Source organism: Schistocerca cancellata, chromosome 1 (genome assembly GCF_023864275.1).
Source record: "Schistocerca cancellata isolate TAMUIC-IGC-003103 chromosome 1, iqSchCanc2.1, whole genome shotgun sequence".
In the NCBI taxonomy this organism is placed as follows: Eukaryota; Metazoa; Arthropoda; class Insecta; order Orthoptera; family Acrididae; genus Schistocerca; species Schistocerca cancellata.
In genome coordinates this window covers 885,486,227-885,506,596 of record NC_064626.1, presented here as the reverse complement: position 1 = coordinate 885,506,596, position 20,370 = coordinate 885,486,227, and the positions used below count along the sequence as shown (strand labels likewise).

At 41.5% G+C, this 20,370-nt stretch overlaps 1 protein-coding gene across 1 annotated transcript in view; it reads left to right on the top strand.

The window, feature by feature from the left end:
* Window positions 1–20,370, top strand: part of LOC126190642 (calponin homology domain-containing protein DDB_G0272472-like) — a 1,063,014-nt gene that overhangs the window by 392,740 nt on the left and 649,904 nt on the right. Inside the window, 1 exon segment of the mRNA XM_049931066.1 lies at window positions 4,755–4,904. Within this exon segment, the coding sequence (XP_049787023.1) occupies window positions 4,755–4,904 (150 nt within the window).

The following is a 20,370-nucleotide window of genomic DNA, read 5'->3' as shown; positions in this document are numbered from 1 at the left end:
CAAAAGGATTTATGCCATAGACGACAAATGACAATGCAGTGTCCAAACAACAGAGATACAGCTAACCCTTCCTCCAATTATAACGCCCTGCAGAAGTACAGACATTTGGAGGACAGAGAAGGCGACATGGCAGTATGTTTCCACTGTGGACACTCTGGACAATTTGTAAGGTTCTGCAAAGAAAGAAGGCCAGTTTTCGACAAGTACTAAACCAACAGATGTCAGCCATCGCAACAGTTCTGTTCATTCCATTCCCCATCATGCCTTAGCTGTTCCCTATCACCATATAGAGATACCAGCAACTCAGCTGCTCGATGAATTCTGAGAAACAAACCAAGAGAACCATCTGTGCAGATGAGCCCAGCCCTGGTGAAAATTCTCCATGGTAAATAGTCACGAAAATGCCAGGAAATATTCAATGTCATCCTCATTGATGGCTAACCTGTCCAGGCACTAGTCAACTCAGAGACTTCCTTTTCTGTAATAACTGAGTGAGGCAGTGCTCTGGTTAGCACAATGGACTTGCATTCAGGAGGATGATGTTTCATTCCCCATCCAGTCATCATGATTTACGATGCCTGTGCTTTCCCTAAATCTCTTTAGGCAAGTGACAGGACAGTTCATTTGAAAGAACATGGCCAATTACCTTCCACATCTTTCCTTTATCCGAGCCTGTGCTCCAACTGTAATGATCTCATTGTCGATGAGTTGAATGCTTAATGTTGCCAGCTTAAGAAGACTATGTTCCATGATACAAAAACGATTGTGCAAAAAGTTGTAAATGGGAAATACATCCAGTCAGCAGTGACATCTATTTCAAGAATAATTGTTAGTGTCAGAACATATACCTTCGAATTTGTAGTTTCATCAAAATGTGGTCATTATGTTATTCTGGGATGGAACTTCTTGCAAGCATCACTAGCAGACATAGACCAGAAAATCAGGGCTTCAGAGTGTCGAAGCTATTCCAGTGAGCACACATAACAAAGGCTGCTCTGAGCGGTTGTTTGCTATCTAAGGAGTTATCCTGGCATCATCAAATAGATGAGTTCCAGTTATCAGTCGAGATGCTCAGTTAAACTGTGAAGCTTTATCGATTGCATAAAGCTACTTAGGCTTACAAAAGAAATCTACATGCCAGTGATGATCATGAGCACTGCAGGTGGTTAAGAACTGTGGATCGCTAATTGTCATGTGCAGGCACAGCTCATCCCTAGAGGTTTCTTCATGGGGACTGCTGAACCAATCCACAAAGGGCAACTTAATGCCACTGATGAAGAATCATTTCACACTATCACTGCAGACAATGCAGTGGAGAAATCCACTGTTGACTGCCAATACTTTCTGGCCTTACCAAGCAGCAACATTAACAAGTATTAGCCATTCTGGACCTATTTTTGCTTACATTCAAATATGGAGCACAGGAAAGACAGATCAAGTGACCTGTGGTAAAATACCATACAGCAATGGGGATCATCTGCCAATTAGCCAGTGCTCATATAGGCTGTTGCTGGCTCAACAGCAGATAATCTGGGGTAAGTGGAGAAGATGCTGCAATCATTGAACATTCAGAGAGTCCTTTGTTCTCTTCTGAAGCCTTTGTGTAGAAGAAGGATGGTACATGGCATTTCTGCATCAAATAATGACAACTGAACAGGATAAGGAAAAAAAAAAGATGTTTAATTCACATTTATAACGCTCTAGACTGCTTGAAAGGAATAAAGTATTTCTGAACAATGGACATTTAGGCAGCCTACTGGCATATCGATATTGACAAGGCTGACTGGGGAACAGAGTGCCTTCACAATTCCTGATTGTGTTTATGAGTTTGAAGTTACGTAGTTTGGACTATGTAATGCTCCAGTCACATTCCTGTGTATGATGACAATCTGCTTTGAAAAGTTGGTACCCGGATGACACTGTCCTTTTTTTTCTAACATATGAAGGACATATAAATTACCTGATAACTGTGTTGAAGTGAGCCATTTTGATGAATCGGAATCTTCCTCTTGGGAACATTCCTAAAGTTGACAAACAGGGGTCGATGGATAATAGTTTGCACTCATAATCTCTCCCACTTTTCTGTGACCAAAGCTGTGCAGGCTGATGACACTCTGGAATTTTCAAGGTTTCTTGTAGAAGACACCATTTTGAAGCACTTATCACCCTGTGTGATGGTCTAGTAGAGAGTATTATCAGAGGTAATTTCACACTGCAACATCACCCACAGGACAACTGCCTGCCACCCACAGACAAATGGCCTCATAGAAGAGTTTAGTAGATACGCTCTCAATGTACAGTGATGGTGAGCAGAGAGATTGGGATGCAGTAGTATCCTTCGTAAAATTCACACACAACACAGTGAAGCCTTTGTATCATTCTTTCTGTTCCAGTGGGTACACTGTTCCATTTCAACTGGACGACATTCGGTATGACAACACGAAGCATTTCATCACCAGGACTAAAGAAGTGTTGCGGCTGGCTTGCTTATAGATCCTAGATGATCAGGAAAAATACTGAGAGCACTCTAGCACCAAGCACCAGCCAGTAAAATTCAGTCTGGGAGTCTGCAGTGCTCTGGGAGTCCTGCTGTTTCTCCAGGAAAGGGAGCAATGGTGGAAGTTCTGTTGCATGCAGTATGGTATAGCTATTATTGCCACTTGCCGTTGTATTTGGGTTGCCAGTTCAAACCCAGCCACCAGCAATTATTTGTTGTTTAATACTTGTCATCTGTGCAGAAAGTGTGTTTATAAAAAAACTTATTGAAGCCTTACTTTTGGCCATATCTTATCCTTCGTCATTTGTTGGCCGTCACCTAATAAGTTGAGGCTTGTGACACTTCACCAAGAAGACAAAAGCTCAAAGACGTTGTCGATGTCCTTCATATGTAGTCCTCCTACAATCCTGAGATGGAGATTGATGATTGAGGACTCCCATTCAAGGATAATGAGGACCCATCTGATGGTCGTGAAGCTTTGATGGGAGGGGCTACCTTTGATGTTTGTTATAGTGAAGAGGATGTAACAAAATGACCAAAATATGAGGATCCACCAACACTGTCATATGGGGCGTCACTAAAGAGAACTTCTAAACCAGTGGGCTGCTGTTTCTCCAGGAAAGGGAGCAATGGTGGAAGTTCTGTTGCATGCAGTATGGCATAGCTATTATTGCCACTTGCCGTTGTATTTGGGTTGCCAGTTCAAACCCAGCCACCAGCAATTATTTGTTGTTTAATACTTGTCATTTCTGGAAGTTCCTCGACTTTTCTTATGTTTGTAATGTTTGTATATTCTGAAATATTCACTGTAGGTATGAGTAGCAGCACACTCTATCCAGGACGTAGTTTTTTCTGGCTGTCTCTTGTTGTTCATAATAAACAGGCTTCCAGTACTATTTGTTTTACTTCATTGACAACCCTGCTTTCAGATATGGACTTGATTCTGGTAAAAACATGACATCATATCAGCATCAACATCAGCTGCTAGTTGTGTTCTGCTGCCACATTTTCTCCTATTTTGAGTGGAAGAAATGATAGTAAAGAAGGAATCTTAGAATATATGTTTATCTGCGGCATTGTTCCCTATGGACATTATGCAACTTTAATGTGGTTCAATGGATGCAGGTGTTGATACATGTTATGGGGCAAGAGCATCATGTCTGGTGGCAGAATGGAATTAGTACACAGTAAACAGATTTTGTCAGTGACAAATTCTGAAATTTGTGGATGTTTATAAACTACTGTTTCCCATACCGCATCTACATGGGAAACATCTAGAAATTATCTGACTTTACAAAAGTTTCCATCCATATTCAATACTAGATACAATGCTGAATCATTCTTGCAGACTGCAAACAGTGTAGAATATATATTTGAATATTGAAGTGGGTAGCTTTGGGTTGTATATTTTTGCAGCAAGGAAAAAAATAGAGGTAAGATGGTTAAAATTAAATATGGCTGTGAATAGATTTGAACAAGAATACTGTCTGTCATGAGTACTGGTATTCACTATCCATCAGTTTGAGATAGACCTATCTGTACTGGCTATTGTTTCTGTTTCTCCGTAATTTTATGAATATGCTTTTTTTAGACCCAATTATTTCTGTTTATTTTTCCCATGTGTATTTTGGCTACTTCTGTGCTATCTTAAGTGGATAACCATTTAGTGTGTTTCTGCAGGTGATTGCTGCTTCTGTTGACAGACCCACATTTCTTAACACTCCACACCTATTTATACATTTTGACTCACACGTAGAAAAGTAATTTGTGGCGAATTATAAGTACTACTTATGTGTATTTTGTTTTCTGTAAGCACTGAAATGAATAGCAATTCAACACTTTTTACTTAAAATGTAGATTCAGCTTAAGTGTAGAACATCATTCCATATCAAAATGTAACATGATCAGAGTCACTACATTGTTATGATAAAAAAAGATAATGTGTTTGAAGACATTTAGAGTCAAAGTGTGTTCATGTTTGGATAACTTGACAAAAAATATCATAATGTATTGTGCTCACTTCTCAGACCTGTTATTCGTTGTCAGTGGAAAACTGCATGCTGTATTTATTCGTTTTACTTGCTTTACTATCAGTTTAAAATGTTGTTTCTTAGTAATAACTTTAATATCACAATAAGCTGTAAAAATGTTTTGCCATGTGTGTCCTTCCATACTGATCATGAATATAACTGAAATATTTTTGAATCATGACTGAATATAGTCAGTAGCTTATCAGACTAAATTACTGTTGTTTCAGAATCTACGCAGTGGCACAACAGTGGTATGTGCACTGATTCGGCCTGAAGAAAAGAAGCTTTATGTAGCATGGCTGGGTGATTCTCAGGCACTATTGGTTCGTCGAGAGAGGATGATGCTTTTGGTGAATCCTCATAAACCAGACAGACCGGTGCGTATGAGACAGCATCTCAGTTAAGAAGCTCTGAGTCAGATACTGTAATAATATTGGTAGATTTAGTATTTGTAGTAGTCCCCTAAAAATCAGTTAGGAAAATAGTAGTACTAGTATAACATTCAGTGCATTACACTTGTTGCATGACATATGAATTAGCTCTCATGAAGCCTTGATAGTCGTCGTCATTTCTGTGTGGTGAACTGATGAAAAGTACTCCTTTATAAAATTTTATTACTGCTGTGCACAATTTAACTGCAACAGCATGACATGACTTTATGAGGTCAGTGATGCTTGTGTCCTCACAAAGCACTGGGTTATTCATGTTTTCCTAAATTGGAAGTATGAGTAGTGTGGATGATTGATTGGTCATGTTTGTAGTCATATAAAGGAAAAGGCTAAATGAACATTGTTAGGAACAGTAAATAGTACATTTTGGAACCAACAAAAATCAATTAATGTCTTCAAAGAGTCAAGCAGATTTAGTGTGAGGACCTCTTATGCATATATCCCACAAGCCACTGTACAATGGTAGCTCTTCCAGAATGACAGAGTATCAAATTTGTACTAGCAAATCTCTTATTTTATTTTTCTTCCTGTTTTCGTATCTGGAACGGTTGTCTGATCATTTAATATTAAAAGACTATGACCAAGGTGTGGACGGGGCCAAGGAATTGACATATCAGACGTGATTTAACACACAAATAATTTATTCATAACATACAATACATAACACCAACTACATAAATCCTGCTTCGATGCTTACAATTGCCCAAAATGGGAGGGCCACCACTTTCGAATTGGAAAGACTTTAATTTAAGAAACTATAACGCCTATTATAATTTTAAAAAATAATAATAACACAACACATAAGTAAGCGCTAAGTGAACACACTCTTAAATCTTTAATTATTAATCACAAAGCGTGGGTTTACCACATTTAAATTCTCATTGCTATATAAAACATAAATACATAAATTCACAACACAGCATTGCTTCAAAATTTCTACCTGGACAACCTATGGTCCTAAAACTTTTCGTATTACATTCCAGCCAATCACATTAATAACTTTCAAGCACGGTTGGTAAAATACAAACTTTTGCACTATAATCAATTTTAATAATCCACAATCACTCAAAAAACAACATCAGAAGTTCAATACAGAGCATGTAAGCCTGTTTATACAATCTTTCGGACCAAAAGAGGCATGAGGGCCACCATAACAGAAGTGCGCTAGTTGCTTTTAGGATAGGTGCTTCCATTAGCTTAATCACTGAGCAGATGTTTACTTAAGCAGCAGGTTAGATAGTTAATGCAAATAGAAGGTATTTCTAAAGTTTTTTTTTTCTTCCTCCCTTTTAACAAGGGGGTTTTAGTAAGGTGAAAATTACACTTTGAGGAGACACAATAGCAATCTAGTGGGCACGCCTTCACGAGGACGCCATGCCACTACGCACGTACTAAACTAGCCGCGTATCCGCTGTTCAAGCCAAACATTAACAACACGGTTCCATATTCCTGACACCCAAATAGTCGGGATCAAAACAAAACCAAAAATCCCAAGAGCGCAAGATCCACCATAGCTTCAGAACAGATCTTACTTCATGCGGTTGCCTTCACAAATACAGGTATCGAAATGCAGAAAGAACATGTAACAACATTCCCTAATCAGCACAATGTTCTTCTTTAGGTCCCGGTAATGCTAGACAACGCTGACATGCCAATGTTAACAAACCTCTAAGGCAACACCCTCCAACTGACAAGCCGAAACCAATGTGACCCCTTATCAGCTCCGTGACAGCACTCAAGCCCCCAACTACTGTCAGTGCAACTCACTTAGAATAAATACAGCGCAAATAGTATGGCGGACACACATACCCAGCGATTAACAGAACACCAGACTGAAGTAGAATTAACCTTAATAATACAGCACTAGATCTTGGGAGACAAGGAACTAACTCCCCACCCAAAATTCTGCAACCACAGGGTGGGAGGATGAACTACCAAAACATAGAAGTGCAAACGTACACAAATAACTACCAAAATACACCACTACACCGGTTAGCAACGATGCGTGGAGGAATCTGCACTGTCAGAATTACACCAGTGAACAGAACAGAGGATTGCCACAGCGGTGGCCACAAGGTGGGAAAGACGACTGGATGAACTCAATCCCAAAGGACGATCAACTTGAAACATTCACACTTAACTTCTTTTCTCCTTTCCCTCGGCGCACTTCGTCGTTTGTCCGGGACTGCTGTGTACAATTCTGAGCCGTCCCCAGTCGTCCCGGCAGACACCGACCCAGCCAAACTGCTCCCGGACTCAAACCCTCGCCAAACGGCGGCTCCACCGCCCCATGATGGTCACTGTTTGTTTGCCTTCGTCGACGCAGGCGATGATTAGACTGCCATCCGCCTCCCGCGGACAACCAGTGAAGAGCTGACAGAGGGGCCCAACCAGGCCTGCGTTCCTCCACGGGTAGAAGTGCGGGTTCGATAACAACACCCGTACGCGGAAGGCAGGATGTCGACGTCACCAGAGCAGACACGAAGCCACTGCGCGTCAACCTCCTCCAGCGTGTCCGTGCTTGCCTGTAAATAGTATAGGCCAAAGAGTCTGCTGCCGTAAACACGTGAGTCGGCCGTGTTACCAGCCTACGGTTTCTAAGTACACCAAAGACAGAAATCGCAATCGATAGTGGGTACACTACGGGCGGGAGTTCAAACGAAAGAGCTTCCTAAAAGACCACCCCTGAACAACCGCGGAAAAACGAAATAGAAGCGAAGCAATAAAACACAGCAACGAGATGCTATAGCCCAATTGCGCCCAAACACTGTTGATCACCAAAAATATTGGCTCCACACGATGCTCAGGGAACGAGCCGTGGAAAGATGGAAGTACACACGGCTCAACCTCCCCCGCCCAAACCATAACCCCCGGGTAGACGTGAGTAAACTGCAAGCTTGTTAACCCATTTTAATCTGACTAAGATGGACCCGGAACTGCTTCCTGGAAGCATTTTGCCGGACCAGCAAGGTGACCGGACCCAGCATCCTTACAACGGTACAGGGACCCAAAAAATGAGCAGTAAACTTACTTAACCTGCCTGTTCGCTTCTCCCATCCCGGATAATTTCTAACGTAGACTTTATCCCCAAGCTTTCCTTCAAACTTAACGTCTATGACGATTATAACGAATTGCTTGTCTACCATGGGCCAAGATAATATTTCGCCTTGCTCGATTCCAATTTCTTTTAATTACTCTATGAGTAATAGCCTCCGGGAACAACTCCTGTATTTCCCACAAATTAGAGAGGGGCGAATTGATGGAATAAGAAAATATCACAGAAGCCAGGGTGGCCTTCAAGGCTTCATGTCTGGCGATATTAAAGGCGAGTCTCAGCCACGGCAGACTTTCATCCCACTTCCCTGGAGAATCTTGGTGATAAATTATGAGTGCAGACTTTAGATTACGGTTAACCAGCTTTTTGGGAGGACCAAAACTACTGAAGATATTAGGTAGGTGGGCCATGGTGATTAAAGCCGTCATACTCTGACTGGGGATTAGCCATATGAAATGCGAGAAGACATTAATAACTACCAATATATGTTGATTGCCTTTCCTAGTTCGCGGGAGAGGGTCTACATAATCAACGAAAAGCTTGTCAAGAGTATATAGCTCAAGCTCAGAGGTAATAATTCCCTGTTGTCTAGAGTTCTTGCGTTTGGCCACACAACATTGTTGGCATTGTTTCACCATTTGTCTTACATCACGATCTAATGATGACCACGTAAGATGTTCCTTAATTTTCTGCAAGGTTTTATAAACCCCCAGGTGACCCCCCACTAAAGAATCATGAAAATAAAGGAAAACGGGCCGCCTTAAGGACTCAGGAATGCAGATTTTAAATGCCTCCGAACACTTAAGCCCCCTACACACAATGCCCTTTTTAATGACGTAGTTATTTAACTTTTCTCCCATCTCAAGGCGTTTATTAAGTCTACTTAGGATCCTTCTCTTGATGAGTTTCCAGATTATCAAAGAGTTGCGGTATCCCACCTAATACTACACAGCTAGCTCCTTCGTCCTCGACCTCTTCCTCTTGTGCAGACTCCTGATCCATCAACTCATTAAACATACGGCTGAGCGCATCAGTGAGTTTATCATCTGCTCCCATGATATGTTTCACCTTAAACTGAAAGGCGGAAATGCGTATGGCCCACCTAGCGATTCGCCCGGTCTTGCGTGGCCTCGTCAACACCCAACTCAGGGCCTGATTATCCGTTTCAAGTTCAAATTCCCTTTGTTCTAAATAAAAGTGGTATTGCTCCAAGGCAAAAAGAACCACAAGACCCTCGCATTTGTAGACCGAATAATTACGCTCGGTATTACTCAATCTACGTGAAGCATACGCCAAGGGTTGCCGATCTCCCTCAACTTCCTGAAGTAGAACCTCGGAGATACCCATATTCGAAGTGTCAGTCTGGACAATGAACTACTTAGAAAAATTGGGTACCCTAAAACAGGGGGATTAGCTATGGCTGGATGGCAGCCTCCTGGGAAGGTCCCCACACGAAATGCACCCCTTTAAGGCATAACTCATTTAAGGGAGCCGCTAACTGGGCAAAATTAGGTACGAAACATCTAAAATAATTCGCCATACCAATGAATCTAGCAATTCCCCTCTTATCCCTGGGTGCTGGCAATTCTCTTAATGATTTAGTCCATTCCTGGTCGATCCGGACACTATGCCCTGAGACAATATGTCCCAGAAACGAGACCCACTCTCTAGCTAAGGTAACATTCACAGGTTTAATTGTAACCCAGCCTTCTGCAAATGCTTGAAAACCTGTTGAATATGTTCTAGAATGTTCTTGAAAGGTATGGCTGTAGATAACCAAATCGTCTAAATAATTATACACACACTTCAATTTTAGATCTCCTAAAACATTCTCAAGAAGGCGTGTTAATACCGCCACTCCGGTAGCAAGTCCAAAAGTAACTCAGTTAAATTCAAACAGGTTCCAGTCCGTGCAAAAGGCGGTCACATGCTTACACTGTTCGGCCAAAGGGATCTCGGTTGAGATCAACTACCGTGAACCAGTTAGCCCCAGAAAACCAGGTAAATGCATTATGTAGTTTATGTAAGGGTACTGACTCGAGAACTACCTTTTCATTAAGCCTACGATAATCAGTAACTACTCTGAAATCATTGCCCTTACCCTTGGGAACAAGGAAAACTGGAGAAGAATAGGTGGACGTGGAAGGTCTAATTACGCCTTCACTGAGCATCTTATCTATTTTCTGCCTCAAAATCCTAAGTTATGGAGGGGATAGCCCATAGGGTGACTGCCTGACAGGGGACGAATCTTTTAAATGAATCTGATATTCCAGAACCTGAGTGACTCCCAAACGATCACATAGTAACTTAGGGAACTCCTCCAAAACCTTCCCCAGTTGAACACCTTGTTGTAAGGATAAGCTAGTTAAATCAAATTGCTGGCTCCCATGAATCACCATAGCGAATCCTGGTCTTCTAATATGCCGCTCACATTCATAGAGACTAAACCTCTGCCCAGGAGCAAACTTGAAGAAAAATGTATGACCTGAACAATCTAATACCAGACCCGTCTAATTGATAAAGTCACATCCCAGAATTAAGTCAGATGGTAAATCTTTGACTAAGGCAAAACATAGCGGCCAGGAAAATCCGTCTACAGAAAGGCTGCCCCAGACCCAGCCCTGCAGAGGTAACCATTGGCCATTAGTGACCCAACATCTTTGAGCAGGACCCGGTACTGTCCCAAGCTTCAAAATATGACGAAATTTCAAAAACCAGTCAAGATTCAACAAGGAAAATGAGCTTCCTGAATCAAGCAGTGCACAGATCGGTTCTCCACCTATTCTGGAACAAATATAGGATGACGCTATCAAGGATGGAGCTGCTATCTGCACGCACCAAGATTTGTTCTTACGTAAGGGCTTCTGCCTGATCATCTGGCGTCATTTATCTGAACGCGCTAACCGCGGTTGGGAACAATCTCGGACCAAATGGCCTACATCGCCGAGGTTGCCCTTTATTAATTCTACTCACTTCCGTCCCATTGGCCCCCTCACTTCTAAGTTCCTTATCAACCTTTGACTGCAACCCCTGCATTTCACCCTTAATCTGTAAGGCCAAAACAGCCACTACGGTTTTCCTAAGTTCCTCCCAAGTAGGCGGACAACCACTGAAAACAAATTGGGCTTTATCAATGGAGCGCATACCTACTAGCACCTCTGAGACTAAATCTTGCTTGGGCATATCAATCAATAATGCCGAGGATGCTAACTGCAGTCTCTCCATATACTCTTGTAACCCTTCTCCCTGCTGCTGGACCTTCCAAATATATTCACATTACAATTGCTTGCGCACACCAGGGCTCAACCTCGTATTAATGACCTCTTGCCTTAAAACCTGAAGTGACCACTGGCCGACCATAGCCTCTGACAACAACCGCCCAAATTCTCCCACCGCATGTGAGTACAGAATTCCCAATATCACCTGATGTGATACCCCAAATGTGCGGGCATGTCCTTCCATTTGCAGTAGCAGCCATAGCACCTCTTTGATTTGTCCCAAATCCTTAACATCTAACTGTCTTAAATCCTTAAATGCATTAATCAGCGGATTTGGAAACTTCGCAAACATTTCATTATTAGATTGACCTGGGGTTTGTTTACCACCAACCAGGCTACCACTTTCAGTTCCTTGCTCCAGCAACTTCCTACCACCCGATTCCAAACATGTCACTTCCAGTTTGTAGTGTTGCCTTTGTCGTGGGAAAATACCGTGAAAAATATAAAATAGAAAATGTGATTGGGTTTTGAATTTTGGTGGTTTCAGTTACGGATAAGGCAGACTTCGTATTATTGATTGAGATCGTGCTGTAATTTGACCGTGCATGGCAGACCGGGTCGGCAACACTACAAAAAGCGACTGTACGGAAATAGCATCAGAAACTAATTGAAATTTACCTTATAATCTTGTTAGATACGCAGTATTAATTACAATATAGTCTTCATGGCTGTCCTCCTAATTTCTCTTGTAGGACGACCCGTCTTTCACTTTTCTCCGTCTGTTGAAAACTTCTTCAAGTTGTCACTGTCATGATCAATTTACAAATTTGGCGATAACCACCTCGAATCACTATTGAAACAACCTCGCTTTGTAATATAATTTTAATTTCCACCCAAAAGCACATTCAACACAGCGCCAAAAAAATACACGTCTTTCGTATGAAGACAAGAGAGAGAGAGTAACATCAATTAGTTGTTAAAAACAAAAAACCTACGCAAAAGTAAAAAAGACGAACAAAATTATTTATAAAAATCGGTCGCTGGCGCAGCGCTCTTCTGCGTGCGTGATCGTAAATTATATCTTTGTATTGGTGGAGGTGCGGTAGTCAAAGTACCATTACAAGTTGTAATGTATTTACCAGTTCCCCCAATTCCTTAACTAACTCGTTATCCAATTCATCTAACTTAACTTTAGTAAGGGCTGTCACTTGATTTGCAAAATGAGCAATCTGCGCCTTTAACGTTTCCAACTGATTACTACTAGGTTGCAAACCTTCCAAAAACGAGATGTTCTCTCTAACATGTTTATAGCTTTAAATAAATTCTCAATCGCTATTTTTGTCTCACCAATAATTTCTAGTGTAATTTCCACTGGCAATAGCAATGCAGCTCGCAATCGTGTTGCTAATTCGGCCACACTGCCCTTCTGTGAGTGTAGACTTCAGTAGTCGCCTAACATAGTAATGAGCTCTGTGATTGGCTAGAGCACTCCCGCCATGTCTCCAAGGCAACATACACTCACAAACATATTGAAACACATACGAATTGGAATTAAATAAATATTCCTATGGCTGGACCATAAACACACTCTAACACACATTATTAAATACATAAACAAATTAAATAAACATACATCAAAGGAATAGAAGAAAAAGTAGGCCATTAGCCTAATGCCTCTGTGCTTTCTATAACACAGTAAATATTTGACCAATTTCTTCACGAGTAGTATATATTGGATATAAACAAAGATGTAGATGAATGACTATATTTATAAACATGCTGCTACCGTTTTTTTGTGTAACTGTGCAGTACTTATGGCCTGACAAGATCAATAGTAATCGGCCACTTTGACCTCCAATAACTGATGTACTATTCAAGTTACATGCTTGTAATTCATACCAATTTAGGTTTACACTAAAAGGTTTCTAAAGACACGTCAATTGACAAAGTCGGATGAACCATTTAGATTTTGGAAATTCGTTGCTAGGTCTTACTTGTATAATTTACAGTCAGGTACTAAACTTTAAACTAATAAAGATATTGAAAATCTGATTACACCTTCAGAATTGTTGCACAGATAATGGTAATGTACATGTTTCTTTTTAAGGTATCATGATTCCTCTGGGTATTATTAATTTCTACATGAACTGTGAAATGTCTGCCATTATGGTTTGACAAAGTCCACCATCTTTGGCACTCGCAGCATACAAATCTCCTTCACCGACACAAAGCACAGTTCTCGAGACAGCATCAACATGGAATTCCCAGCCACATAGTCGGCCTAGACCACGCGCTGGGGCTACGCCTCTTGCTCTGGTTAATGTTCGGCACCACGTGGTTGCTGATGAACTCCGGCTTGCCGAGCAGCCCTTGCGGCCAGGCCAACTCCGAACTTAGAATATTTTCAGGGCACGACAACTTGCCCGTTACGTCATACCCTCTACCACCCAGTGTCACCAACCTTCAAAAAACCACAGCTCGCTCTGAACATGCCCCATAAAGTTAGAGAAGAACAAGTCACTTACGTCATTGCCTACCAGGAGCATAAATTTTTTGAAACAATAATAAAAAAATGTTTGGTTACAAAATAGCTCAGTCTAGCACTTTGACACTGTAAAATTACAGAAATCATAAATTAAATTTATCAAATGATAATTATATTAATAATATAAGTCTAATAATAGCAGAATGAGTTTATTTGAAAGTGTTAATAAAATCAATCAAAGCTCAGTTTAATCTTCATTACTGTTGTCTGCAGGTCATTGGTGATTACAAAAGAAATAAGTGAAAATAATTTCTAAGAGAAAATGACATTTTGGGTAAAAATTTCAGAATGTAATGGTCATTAGGAGTTCAGAATCATTATTTCCTTCTCATCCCGTCCAGTAAGTCTCCCCTGTGCTGGGGTTGTGAGTGACTTTTCTGAAATCTACCCCTTTTCCTAAACCTTTCCAGTCATTTCCCTTCACCCCTCTTCCTTCCCCTTCAACCCTTGTACCAGAAGAAGGAGCCACTGGCTCTGAAGGCTTACATGTGTAAAACCCTTTGTGTGTGTGTGTGTGTGTGTGTGTGTGTGTGTGTGTGTGTGTGTGTGTGTGTGTGTGTGTGTGTGTATATTTTCCTACCGCCACTCGGTGAGTAGATTTTCTATATATCCAACTCATTACATTAACAAAATGGAAAGGATAGGTTGCTATTCACCATATCAGAGAAGCCATTGAGTTGCAGACAGGCACAGAGAAAAAGAAAACTGAAATATTTAAGCTATCGGACAACTTCCTTCTTCAGAAGGAGTTATTCACATTCACTCAAGAATAACTCTTATGCACACACTTGCCCATTCTCTCTGAGCACTGTACAACTACTTTTGAAGAAGGACTTTTTCTGAAAGCTTAAATATTTCAGCATTCTTTTTCTTTGTGCCTATCTGTGAATCAGTGCCTCCTTTATGTGATAAGTGATTTTGTAGCTTTATATGACTAAAGTTTATGAATTAGAAACTGCTACTTGTAGGGTTCAAAATTTAAGGAATTTTTTCTGTATATCACGGTTGTGACACCTGAATTTAGGCTCTGTTTAACTTTAGCATCAAAACCCTGCCAACTTAATTGGAACGATTGCATACTGAACTATTTAAAAAAGGAAAAGAAAGTGAAAATGTACTGAAGCATTAATAAATATCCACTTGATCTCCATAAATAGCCACTAGATCTCCTTAGTAGCAAAGGCTGAAGAATATTAACCATGCCATTTTTATTTGTAAAGATATGTTGATGATGTGTATTAGTCAGGCGCGCGCGCACACACACACACACACACACACACACACAGTCTGAACTGATATACAACTGAAAAAATCATGAGGTTGGGGCCCTAGCAAATGATACTGTACATGCAACACCCTACCTACAATGTCTTACAATGTTAGATTAAATTTTAATATTAATCAATTAGAACTTCAGAGTACGTACTAGATTTGAGTTAAAGAGACACGTGTAAGCTCATGTGATGCATGTCATCTTAATTTTTGGATGATAACTTTGCAACCATGTGGTGGTAAGCAAATTTTGTTCTGTGTGCTAATGTTGTACTGTATTGTGTCTTCAGGTGCATGATATTTTGCCACAAAGCCCTGGAGCTGGAACTTGCCAATCTTTCCTGTAACTCCTTACTCACAAAATCAGTATATGGGTTCTTATTGACAAGCACTCGACCACCCCTTCACTTTTGCCACAGACTGGTGCACCAGAAGTGCAGTTTGGTTTACAAGTGTGAGCTGCAATTGGATGGGCATCTGTCATAATGACTTTATATACTACTGCCCACTCGCACTAAGAGAGAAAAACGCTAACTTGCACAAGAATACACGCTGTTTTTGTTTATTGTTCATACTTCATGTGCGAATATAAACTGATTTATGTTGCCAGTAACTTGCTGCTGAGATGTGTAGTGATGTCTTTCAGATAAAACGTTACTGAAGGTATGAGACACAAAACTCAAGAAAAATCACAGGTTGCATATGGAGGTGAAATAAAATGATGAGGAGAGAAAAGGGGAGAGAGGGGAGATTGGTGAGAGGGCAGGGAGAATATAAATTATAAGATGATGGTAATTAGAAATATATGTGCTGATAGGAAAAAAATACCACAAAAAATACCAATGGGTGATGTCCGGTTATTCAGAGCATTTAATATTTGATCAGTGAAAGCATATATAGCATTTTCTGTTGAAAAGCCTTTCTGAAAACCAAACTGACATTTTGTTAGTACTTTATTTTTACAAATATGGGAGGCTACTCTTGAATACATTACTTTCTCAAAAATTTTTGATAGAGCTGTCAGAAGAGAGATTGGGCGGTAGTTGTTGACATCCGACGTATCCCCCTTTTTATGCAATGGTTTTACAATGGCATATTTCAGTCTATCGGGGAAAACACCCTGCTCCAAAGAACTATTACATACGTGGCTGAGAATCCTACTTATCTGTGGGGAACAAGCTTTAAGCACCTTGCTGGAAATGTCATCAATTCCATAAGAGCTTTTAGTTTTCATTGAGTTCATTATTTTACTAATTTCAGAGGGAGAGGTTGGTGGAATTACAGTTGTTTCAAACTGCACAGGTATGGCTTCTTCTATTAGTAGTCTTGCCTCTTCTAATGAGAACTAGATCCTATTTTCTCCACAACATTTAATAAATGATTATTGAAAATATTTTCAATTGCTAATTGTTTGTTAGTACACTTGTGATTCAGTTTTATGGCACTAAAGTCTTCCTGTGCTCTTGGTTGCCCTGTTACCCTTTCAATAATATTCCAAATTGCTTTAATTTTATTATCAGAGTTACTGATCTCAGACATGATACACATGCTTCTGGACTTTTTAATAACTTTTCTTAGTACCGCACAATAGTTTTTATAATATTGAACAATTTCGGGGTCAGTACTCCCTCTTGCTGTTAGATACAGTTCTCTTTTACGGTTGCAAGATATTCTTATTCCTTTAGTTAGCCAAGGTTTTTTATATGTTTTCTTGGAATTATGTTTAACTATTTTCTTGGGAAAACAATTTGCAAATACCCTTAAAAATGTATCGTGAAGTAAGTTATACACTCCTGGAAATGGAAAAAAAGAACACATTGACACCGGTGTGTCAGACCCACCATACTTGCTCCGGACACTGCGAGAGGGCTGTACAAGCAATGATCACACGCACGGCACAGCGGACACACCAGGAACCGCGGTGTTGGCCGTCGAATGGCGCTAGCTGCGCAGCATTTGTGCACCGCCGCCGTCAGTGTCAGGCAGTTTGCCGTGGCATACGGAGCTCCATCGCAGTCTTTAACACTGGTAGCATGCCGCGACAGCGTGGACGTGAACCGTATGTGCAGTTGACGGACTTTGAGCGAGGGCGTATAGTGGGCATGCGGGAGGCTGGGTGGACGTACCGCCGAATTGCTCAACACGTGGGGCGTGAGGTCTCCACAGTACATCGATGTTGTCGCCAGTGGTCGGCGGAAGGTGCACGTGCCTGTCGACCTGGGACTGGACCGCAGCGACGCACGGATGCACGCCAAGACCGTAGGATCCTACGCAGTGCCGTAGGGGACCGCACCGCCACTTCCCAGCAAATTAGGGACACTGTTGCTCCTGGGGTATCGGCGAGGACCATTCGCAACCGTCTCCATGAAGCTGGGCTACGGTCCCGCACACCGTTAGGCCGTCTTCCGCTCACGCCCCAACATCGTGCAGCCCGCCTCCAGTGGTGTCGCGACAGGCGTGAATGGAGGGACGAATGGAGACGTGTCGTCTTCAGCGATGAGAGTCGCTTCTGCCTTGGTGCCAATGATGGTCGTATGCGTGTTTGGCGCTGTGCAGGTGAGCGCCACAATCAGGACTGCATACGACCGAGGCACACAGGGCCAACACCCGGCATCATGGTGTGGGGAGCGATCTCCTACACTGGCCGTACACCACTGGTGATCGTCGAGGGGACACTGAATAGTGCACGGTACATCCAAACCGTCATCGAACCCATCGTTCTAGCATTCCTAGACCGGCAAGGGAACTTGCTGTTCCAACAGGACAATGCACGTCCGCATGTATCCCGTGCCACCCAACGTGCTCTAGAAGGTGTAAGTCAACTAACCTGGCCAGCAAGATCTCCGGATCTGTCCCCCATTGAGCATGTTTGGGACTGGATGAAGCGTCGTCTCAGGCGGTCTGGACGTCCAGCAAGAACGCTGGTCCAACTGAGGCGCCAGGTGGAAATGGCATGGCAAGCCGTTCCACAGGACTACATCCAGCATCTCTACGATCGTCTCCATGGGAGAATAGCAGCCTGCATTGCTGCGAAAGGTGGATATACACTGTACTAGTGCCGACATTGTGCATGCTCTGTTGCCTGTGTCTATGTGCCTGTGGTTCTGTCAGTGTGATCATGTGATGTATCTGACCCCAGGAATGTGTCAATAAAGTTTCCCCTTCCTGGGACAATGAATTCACGGTGTTCTTATTTCAATTTCCAGGAGTGTATTTCAAGTTTGCATCGGGTTCCTTATACACTTCATCCCAGTCTAGCTGCTGTAGGCTTTCCCTAAAGTTTGCAATATTTATATTGTTAATTAAACGCACTGCTTTGAAAGTCTGATTTGATATACTGCATGGAGCTATGTCATGTACTGTAACTAGTTGTGCACCATGATCTGAAAGACTATTCTCAACAGGATAAGCATTTATGTCCTTAAACTTATCTTGGTCTATAAAAAAAATCTATGAATGTACTGCTGTTCTTTGTTATCCGAGTAGGAAAATCAATGACGGAGCTCAAATTGAAAGAACTGAGTAATACTACAAGGTCATTCTTCCTATTACTCGTTTAGCGAATCAATATTGAAATCCCCACAAATGATAATTTGCTTCCCCCTGTCTGACAGATAGCACAACAAAGCATCCAAGTTTTCTAGAAATAGCTGGAAATTCCCTGAGGGGGACCTATACACTGTTATAATTATGAAAGTGCCGTCATTTAGTTTAAGTTCAATGTCACATGCTTCCATATGTTGCTCTACACAAAAATTTTTAGTTTCTAAATTTTTTACACTATGGAAGCTTTTGACATATATGGCAACTCCTCCTCTCATCATATTATCTCTACTTATACTAACATTATTTTTCACTTTACTTTTGTGAGTATCTTGAACTTTTTTAACATCTTTAGTACTTGCCTGGCTGAGTTTCCCACTGGACACTGATCTTACACTAAAAAAGAGTTTCCACCATGAGATGTAGTTCCTGCCCCCTTTAAATTTCCTGCTATCAGCCCAACCAGTTTACCCTTCCCTTTCTTGTTGAGGTGTAGGCCATGTCTAGTACAGTCCCACGTACAGAGTGAATCAACAGGAACCACACCAATGTGTGACCCTGCACCAGATCCAAGTAGTCATTCCAACTCCAAATTAACTCTCCTGGCAGAAGAGCTCAAATGAGGTCGGTCGTGGCGCTCCAGAACCGACACAAACCCAACACTGGTATGACTCGCTGTTGATGCAATCTTTGCCAGGTCACACTCTATGCTGTACCCCGGATCTCTGTCAATACTGTTGCCCGGCCCACCCACAATAACCACAGTACTTCCTTCCTCTACATAGTGAACCAAAATCCTCTGTAACCTGCCCCAGTCCAGCACTAGGTTTGAAAAAACTTGTGACCTGGTATTCTGACCCTAATTCATCGTGCAGAAGTTGGCCCACACCCCTAGCATGCGAACTACCTAGCAACAAGACTTTCTTTCTCTTTGCAGACTTCCCTACATTCTTATTCAATTTGCTGCTGAAAGCTTGTTGAACCCTGTCTACATCTACTTCTGTGAGAGGCTCATCAGTTTCTGACTGAGGCAACAAGTCAAACCTATTTTGTACATTAATAACAAAGCTGTCAGAAGAATTTCTTGGCCTGTTCCTTATGCCTGTTGCCACTTCCCACCACTGTTTACCCTTCTCCCCCCTTAACCTGCTCAGTTCTCGCCTAGCCTCATCTAACTCAGCCTGAAGGGCAGCAATTTTCCCCTCCTGTTCCACAATCTTTCTGTCTCTGCTGCATAGCCTACAGCACCACTGATGAGTCTCGCTCATTTTCCCAATTCACACGCCACTACAATCGCTCCAATGAAAAAAGTTACTACATCCATCACACCAGACCCCGGAGCTAGCGATTCTATGGCATGTCAGGCACTTTACACTCATGGTACAAATCGATTTTAGTGACAGAAAGACAATTAAGTTACCGGAAAACAATGAAAATACATGTACGAAAAATTAGGCCTACTTGCGACTATGTAAACAGTGTTTCAGAAGTTTTTTACTGGAAATTACTAAATAGGTAACGATACTCTACAGATATAAAGGGGCAGCAAACGTATTTAGCACACTAAACTATCAGTAAATGCACTTAAAATTGCGGTATGAAGTTTAATCTGAAAGCTCAAAAGTTTGGCCTGGCAGCGATATGTAAACAAAACGAACTTTACGTGATTACTGTGAAAATACACGAGTAAGACAAAAACCTTTAATGGTACGCTTGAAGAGCACTATAATTAATGTAATAAATTAGTTTAAAGTGCTAAAA